The sequence below is a fragment of the Anneissia japonica genome, unplaced genomic scaffold (assembly GCF_011630105.1).
Source record: "Anneissia japonica isolate Jap-2015-1 unplaced genomic scaffold, ASM1163010v1 scaffold288094_len592898_cov174, whole genome shotgun sequence".
NCBI lineage: Eukaryota > Metazoa > Echinodermata > Crinoidea > Comatulida > Comatulidae > Anneissia > Anneissia japonica.
Window position 1 is genome coordinate 341,194 of NW_022737020.1, and position 9,093 is coordinate 350,286.

General features: G+C 30.6%; 1 protein-coding gene across 3 annotated transcripts in view; it reads left to right on the forward strand.

Moving 5' to 3' along the window:
• Positions 1 to 9,093, forward strand: part of LOC117117060 (DENN domain-containing protein 2A-like) — a 45,068-nt gene that overhangs the window by 20,708 nt on the left and 15,267 nt on the right. For all 3 annotated transcript variants that reach the window (XM_033261243.1, XM_033261245.1, XM_033261244.1), the window contains 3 exons: positions 112 to 197; positions 3,719 to 3,788; positions 8,127 to 8,297. In XM_033261243.1, the coding sequence (XP_033117134.1) occupies positions 112 to 197; positions 3,719 to 3,788; positions 8,127 to 8,297 (327 nt within the window). The remainder of the gene's footprint in view (positions 1 to 111; positions 198 to 3,718; positions 3,789 to 8,126; positions 8,298 to 9,093) is intronic.

Consider the following 9,093-nt stretch of genomic DNA (forward strand, 5'->3'; position numbering starts at 1 on the left):
ATTGCAATTAAATTGTCAAAATGATGTGTTTTATGTAATTTTCAAATGAGATTGTGTTTGTTCCTTCATTCGTGTTTCATGTTGTGCAATCTTTTTTCTTTCATGATTTAGGTTGAAGGCATGGATAAGTTAATAGCAATTCCACACTTCTGTTTCCCAGATGCCTTCAAATGGGCCCCCGTTGAGCAATATCGTAGGTATGCCTCATAGTACTATCTTCTTTATGCATAAAGTTACCCTGGATAAAGAAACTAAAATATGTTATGCATGATTATGCATGCTCTTATCATTGTCCTTAACAAATCCCCAGACTTACTCGAACAATCGTTTATTCTAGTTACCTGTGCGGTGCATTTAAGATTTGGAATGAACTTCCTAGTACCATTCAAATCTTACATGATTGACAACATTTGAAAAGGTTATTGAACAGTTACCTCTTTATGAAATTGTTTGAATTATTTGGATTTTGAAACTATAAATAATTTTATAAATATTGCATTGGGCTGTGGTATAGGTAAATAACACAATATAAATGCCCGACTACAGTATACCTTTATCGCATATGAAACTAATCATAACACTGTAAGGTGATAGTTTTGTGTTTTTGTTTTTTTAGTTTTGTGTTTCAGTTTTGTGTTTTATTAATATTCTTCATGAATGTCCCATCCATCTTCGCAAAACCTCTATGCAGTGGTGCAACCAGGGGTTTTCTCAGTGCTTGGACACCACCCTTTTTGTTTAAATGTGAAAAAAAAAATATAAAATTAAGTTACTTTAGACGTTTTCCTGGCCATATACATCAATTTTGACGATTTGTTTAATAGAAACGTGCACATCTCCTAGTGATACTATTGATAAACTCTGCAAGGTGGGTTTGTTCAGCTCCCAAGGCAGAAATAACCTGCAGGCACTTAACAGCTACCGATACTTATGATGTGACGCCTACTTTCTCATATTCCATTTACAGAAATCTATGTAATTTTGTGCTGATATGTGCTTTCCGTTTGAAATTGCATTGCGCCATGCTGCTCTGTCTTGTGCGATTTCCTCCCATGTTGATATTGGGATGTCAAAAACTTCATTTCATGTTTCAAACAATTTATGGTGTAGCCAGGCACTCGATATTTTCCGTCCCTAGTTTTGCGCATTACGTAAACTTCAGTTGAATATTTCTATTGTGCATGCTTTTCAAAAGCCTGGATACACTACTCATTTTCATGTTTTGTCAATCCATATCTTTAATGTTTGAAAAAAAAGTATTTTTGTTGAAGGTTCAACACGCTGTGGAATTAACTTTCATAGTCTTCCATCAAACAATCTTTCCAACATAGCTTGTGTCAATGTTGACTCTTTTTTCTTTATTATAAATTCTTAATTCTTTATGTGTTTATGGAATTTGTTATTTTATTGTTCGATATTGTCTCACAGGGAACTCTTTGGAAACAACCAGAAATGCTTCAATTTAATGGTTATCCTGAAATTCTCTTATATTTTTGTCATCCTTATCTGATTTTGTACTAGTTTTTATGTTGAGAATTTGAGAATAAATCCAATCCAAACCCTCTATATTTTCATTTTTTGTTTCCTTCTATTTTTTAAATTTTCCTAATGTATTTAATTCATAGACTATCTTATATTGCATCTCACTTGCAGAGAAGCAACATTTACTGTGTAAAATATTTAGAAAATGGCAGAATTTGTGTTCCCAGTATCAGAATATTCAAAATAGAATCCAATCCTTATATTTCTCTCATGTTTCCTTTTTTTTCCTACTTTAGTTAAGTCATAAGCTGCCTTATATTGCATTAAACTTCCAAGGAAGCAAAATTTACTGTATAAAATATTTAAAAAATGGCAGAATGTGTCTTCCCAGTATCAGAGTTAAAAGAATAATGCATTAAACCTTGTTTAAACCTTGCAATAATTTCCTTGTTAAAGTATCTTCCATCACATAGATGAATCCACCTGGACTGATTGCCTTTTTTTTAACGAGGAAAGTTAAATTAATTTAAAAGATGCCCTGAACTCCATAGAGTATTTTTATATTTGTGGCAAAGACAAGCCAAACCAGTCACACCTTGCAAATAATCAATTTTTAGTTACCTAATACAAGCAACTGTAAAATGAAAGTTATAAAATGTTAAAAGAAAATTGAAGTCCAGTAGTTTAAACATAGTACAGTAGTTTAAACATAGTACTGCTGTTCAAAGAACAGTATTTCAGAAATCAGCCTTCAAAGTTTACCATTTTAGAAATTTCTCAAGCAGAAACCATCACCAAATCTGGTTTTTTTTTAACGTTGAAAATGTCAAAAATAACAACATAGCATGATGTATAGATATTTAAAGGTTAGTTTAGTGCTATAAAATAGATTTCATACATTTCAGCATTCCAGCATGTTTTGGCCATTATCTCCAAAACAGATTTGCATTGATGAGTGACTGGTTTGGCTTGTCTTGTCTCATACTCTGTTATGTTTGTTTAATGTGTATTTTTCTGTTTTTGTTTACTTTGATGTATTATCCCCTCTTTTGTACATGCTAATTCTGATGAATTTGTACAGCAACTTGTCTTAGGGATTTGTTTTATGTTTTCTTTTTTCTTTTAATGATATTTTTCCTTTAATTCATTGTCTACTTTTCTTTTTATGTATATTTATTTATATATAATATAATGTTATTTAACTCTTGTTTGTTTCTTGTATAATTTAGTTCTTGTATTTGCTAATATTTTTTCTTTGGAGGGCTTTTTTTTGTTGTATTTTACTTTATCATAATATTTAATATAAATAAATAAATGATAATGATATCTGTATTTCTCTAATCTATTCATTTGAAGTGAAATAATAGTAATTTAAAAATGTCACTTCATTTATCGCATTATGCTAAAGCCAAATTGTTCTTTACGATAATATAACAAAAGGGCCAAATTCTTTTTAATTTGTATAGCCACATGTTTCAGGGAGTTGCTTTATGTTTTATTTAGATAATTATAATAATATAATTATAAAATTATAATTATAATAATAATAATAATATAATTATATAATTATAATTATATCTTATTGATATCTAGTTTTCTGTATATCTGTATATTTATATATAAGTGAAATAAAACTCATAAAAAAACATTACATGCTCTACCACATGATGCAAAACTACATTGCACTATAAAATGAAAAAAAAAGCTGAATTATGGTAAGAAAAATAAAGCCTTCATTCAAAACAGTAGATTGAAACTAATATGAGTTTCTCCTAAGAGTACGGTATAATCTTATCAAATACCAAAGAAAAGCAAGACTTTCAAATCAGTTGTTTTGGAACAATATGTCTTTCTACACATTGAACTTCAACTTCCATTTTTTCAAGGTGAATTTGAGTTCATTTCCACATCAGATCATAATGTACACCATATTTTTTGTATAGCCATTAATGTACGTGTCATTAAGTGAAATTATTGAATAACAAAGTAATAAAATTGAAATAACATATCCTTAGAATATTGATGTTTTATGATCTTTTAACATCTTTAAAAAAAAACATGATTTTGTTTGTTTTTTTTTTTCAAGTTAGTAAAAAAAAAAAATATAAAAAATATAAAAAATGAAACATAAAAATATTCAAAAAAGAAACATAAACATATATTTAATTTATCTAAGTTGTTTTATGGTTATAGATATATTTCGTTAAAATGTTTGTTTTCTCTTATTTTAATTTAGTGAGACTTTTTCCTTTGTACTCACCAGTGAAGATGGATCCCGACTTTATGGTTATTGCAGAAGGCTTTTGGTGAGTCTTATTAATAGAATGGTAATGTTAATTCACTTCATTAACATGCAATATAAGTAATTCACTGATTATATGGTGACATAACGTTATTATTTTGAAACTAAGTATCATTGAGGGAGAGGTGTAATTTCATTTATGAAATCAGCTACTGTAGCATTTTATGTGATTTAGGATTGATTTATTTATCTAATTTTCTTTTATACTGAATGGCTCACTCAATGCAAAGGCACTGGTTTTCGTGGTCCAGGGTATAACATAAAAATACAAAGGTGATAAATTGAAACAGGAAAAAAAATGTATGGAAAATTTAACAAGAAGGAATTAATTACAAAATAGATCGAGAAGAGACTAATGAATTAAGTGAGAGCATTTTTAAAGTATATTGATTAAAATTCTGGAAATCCACGCCTAGTTACAGTATGTTGCTAAGTAGTTGGTTCCAGTTCCTAGATACTCGATAATGAAAGGTCCGTTTTCCTTGACATATTATCTGTTGTTGAACTAAAAGATGATTATTTGTCTGACGAGTGTGTTTATCGTTTTCGGAATGATTGTACTCAACAACAAAATTATCTTTGATCTTTCCTTCATATTGTTTAAATCTGCCAGCCAATTATTCATGCCATTACTATCCCATTTACCAGCAAACCCTTTAAAAGAGCATTCAGGCAGGTTGGTGAACCAGGTTTGCCAGAATCTTATCTCAATAATCCAATTAATCATCAAAGAAGAATACCTCTACTTAGAGTCATTATCACAGCAGGCATTGCTGTTTCTCAATAAATTACCAGTATAGTATTTAAAAACCAGGCTGGAAAATTTTAAAAACATGTTGTTTAAAAAAATTTGGCATTTTTATTACCTTAGCTATAATTTCAGATAAAAATCATAATAGATATGCTTTTTTTATGTGATTTAGGATTGATTTATTTATCTAATTTTCTTTTATACTGAATGGCTCACTCAATGCAAAGGCACTGGTTTTCGTGGTCCAGGGTATAACATAAAAATACAAAGGTGATAAATTGAAACAGGAAAAAAAATGTATGGAAAATTTAACAAGAAGGAATTAATTACAAAATAGATCGAGAAGAGACTAATGAATTAAGTGAGAGCATTTTTAAAGTATATTGATTAAAATTCTGGAAATCCACGCCTAGTTACAGTATGTTGCTAAGTAGTTGGTTCCAGTTCCTAGATACTCGATAATGAAAGGTCCGTTTTCCTTGACATATTATCTGTTGTGGAACTAAAAGATGATTATTTGTCTGACGAGTGTGTTTATCGTTTTCGGAATGATTGTACTCAACAACAAAATTATCTTTGATCTTTCCTTCATATTGTTTAAATCTGCCAGCCAAAAGTCCCAAATGTATGTACAAGTAGTGCATATCTTTAACAGTTATTCTTAGCTCTTAATTAAGGATATTCCTGAAAACTGAGTGGGTGATACAGTGTTAATAAGCGACTCAACACGATCGTTCATACTGACAAGCACGAGGTGCATTAGGTGGACCACGTTCTCTGATGACTAACCTGGTGATTCCTCGCGTAATTCATTGTGTCACTCGGTGCAATACACTAACTACCGAAGTAGGAAACCCACCAAGTTCAGATTTTTCAATCAGGGTTTAGTAATTTCCTTTTGTAAATTACATTCAATAATACCTAATGTAAATTATTTGATTGTTTGCATCTACGAATAATTGTTAACATTCTCTGCATGATACTATTTCCACAATGTGTACACTTTAGAGGTCATGTTATTAGTTGGAGTCTGTATTAAATTGTTTATCATTAACTAAGTTTACTTTAGTTTCACTTGATCTCAAAACATATTCTTACTGTCAATGCTGCAGCTAACTATACATCTTTAAATTTAGTTTATTAAATTTTATTCTCCATGGGAAGGCCTTGAATCATAGGGTAATGGACTTATCAACAATTTCCACATTGTTTTTGACGTATTTCTTGTGAAAGAGTGACATAGGCATATTTTGTTATTAGTTAATATTAGACTGTCTACTGAACAACATTTAAGTTGCATTGTATTAACCTTTATAGCAACCATTCTTACCTTTGATTTTAGAACTAATAATAATAATAATAATAATAATAATAATAATAATAATAAATTGTTATTATTATTATTATTATCATTATTATTATTATTATTATTATTATTATTTTGGTTTATATAGTACATTATACTAAAGCCTCAATAGACAATAGAAATGAAATGCCAGGAGAAAAAATTTAAGAAAAGTACGGGTTAAAAAGGTGAGTTTTTAAAGATGCCGTAAAATCAACAATGGATGCCTGTCAGATTGTAATAAAACAAAGCATTCCAAAGAAAGACAAAAGCCCAACAAGAAAATGTTTGCCATATTTACAATGAGGATAAGGGATAAGCAAAATGGATAGAAACTTGCGGTATTTCATGTAGGATCCAGACACCTCTACTAGTTTGATGAATGAAAAGGACATTTTTCAAGCTTTATATTGATTAATTTGTTTTAACAATGGATTTTAGCCCATTTACCAACCAAATTAAATTTACTTGTTCAACTGTGTTTGCTAACAATCATGAGGCCCTCAACAAAAAAATAAAATGCATGGAGGGAGGTGGGAGCAGTTGCGATTAGCCATAAACCATAGAATTTATTAGCGCTGACAAAAATATAATAATAATAATAATATCAATAACAATAATATTTTCAATATTAATAATAATATTTCCACAAATTTTGTTAGTACTTGAAACAGAAATCGGAATAAACTTATTTGCCCTTCTCATATAGATGTATGACATTGCAATTAAAGAAACTTATCTTCGGAAATAATCTTTGCATTAATAGAAACATATTGCTAAATAGCAGAAAGTACTTTCAGTTTCAATTAAATGTACAATTTACCAAGAATATTTTCCCTATTATCGTGGAAATACATATTATTATAAGAGTACCTTAGATATATATTTAGCATATACCGTACTGCATGCATGCTAATAGGGCGCAGTTATCTTTCACTTTAACTTAATATGTATCTTCATTTTCTGTATCAATATACTAAGGTTTGTATTTAGTTGTGTGAATAGCAATGAATATCTGTAGAAAAATTTACGACTAGATATCCACAGTGGTGAATTCAGGGGGCATAAGGGGCGTACGCATTTTTTTTTTTTTTAAAGCTTTATTTTTATCAGAAAATCAATCAAATACAAACTCAAATTAATCAGATTGCTAGATATTTAAGGGACCCCTACAAGGGGCTCTTCCCTGAGACTCTTACTCAGTTCGCATATTCACCCCCTCCCCCCACCTCTTTCTCACCGGGCTGGATCCTCCCCTGATACCTGTTAATATGTAGAGCATATTCTGTTGTATTGTGAATCAGGTATTAGGCTGTAACATGTTCTGTTCAAAACAACAGGTGGTGATTAATTTGGCATTTGAATGTAGAGAGTTTTTGTGGTTTGGCAGCAGTACGCTATACAATCAGGGTTTAAGCTAGGCATTAGTATCTCTAATGAAAGTTGAAAACAATTTCTCCCCTGCATATTTGATGCTTTTACACTGTGCAATCTATGGATATATTAAGTTTTATAAATACATGTTTATGCCTAATTCTTCCTTTCACAATTATTGTACACGATATAGAACTGATGTTCACATCCCTTATCATATTTTAAACACAAACTACTTCCAACACAACATTAGGTATATGGGCCCCTGAATCTGGAACAACTTATTAATCTCAATTACAAATGTTGTCAGAGCTTTTTCTAATAAACTTTAATAAACACATAATTGCAAATTATTAAATTTCATAATTTTTGTTGTCGTAATTCATCCTGTTGTTATCAATTGAGCTGCTTTTTTCTCCCTCTTTTATTATTTATTTATTTATTAGCTTTTATTTATTTATTTAATTTTTCTTTTTAGGCCTGCCCATCACATGATATTTTTTGCAAACTTCTTCTCGGGACTTGGCCTTCTTCCAAATATTTTGTGTTAATTTGTATTTGCATTTTCTTGTATTACCTTTTGAAGAAAGTAATTGTTTTGTTGAATTGAATTGAATATGCATGTTTATTTATCATATTTTTATAATATTATTTGTACAATATATTATTATTTTAAAAGTTTTATCTATTTTTTTTTATATTAAAGCATTAAAACACAATGATCATTTATGTACTGTACCCTATTGGTTATGCTCATTATAAAAAAAATGTGAAAAAATTGATTACATTTGTTGTTAATATAGTATTGTTTTAATTTGTACAACTCAAATACATTTGTTTGTTTTTAAATATTTTTCCTTTTTCACTCAAAGCCTCCTGGAGACGGCCCAAGGTTGCCAGAGGTTTACTGCATTATCAGTCCAATTGGGTGTTTTCCACTTTATGAAAAGCTTCTGGATCTGATGGAAGACAGAAGGAAAATTACTCCAGTGCATGTGGATGTTCTACTCAAAGCAGCAATTGCCAGGAAGTTCCCATCACCGGTAAAGTATTTCCAATTTGAATGTCCATTTATAAATATTATTTGTGTTAAGCTGATGTAATTAAATAATTAAATTCAATTTTATTTACTACTTAAAAATTAATACAAGTAGATTTTTTTTTTTTTGCCAATTAACTGATGCTGACGTAGTAATTCTATATGCGTAGGTAAACTCCGTAAATTTTCGAAAAACTTAATTGTTTTCGTAAATATATAAATTTATACAAACATAATTGATCAATTTTCAGTCTTATTTAATCATTTGCAGGGCTTGAGATTTCCCAATGAGGATACCTGTCCATACCCATCTCAGTCCCAGATGGGGGGGGGGGGGGAAAGCAGGGGGGGGGGGGAAAGCAAATTTTGAGAAAGCACCTCTAGATGCCGGCTAGCAGTGTTGTTACCCAGACCACTACGAATAGTGGATTGGCAAGCCAACACAATGTGCCACCTTCGCAGATAGCCGTTTGTACTCTTGGGTCATAACATGCCGAAAATCTTCCCTTACCGAATTCGGTCTTGCTATCCGACCTACTCGGGTAATCGATCATCCAACCCCCTGTCACAAGTGACAGGTCGGGTGACAGATTCGCTACTTACCTAAAATTTATTACCGCTGCCGGCGGCCTGCGAAGGTCGCGTACTATTGTATTGTAGTTAGGCCTAGAAAGGTTAGTGATCTAGAGTGAGCAAGAGATATTTCGTTTACAATGGTCAGACACGGCAAACGTAATGAATAAGCCTACAATCTAGGCTACAACAATTAATACTCTCTTAACATATTCCTACATTTTCAA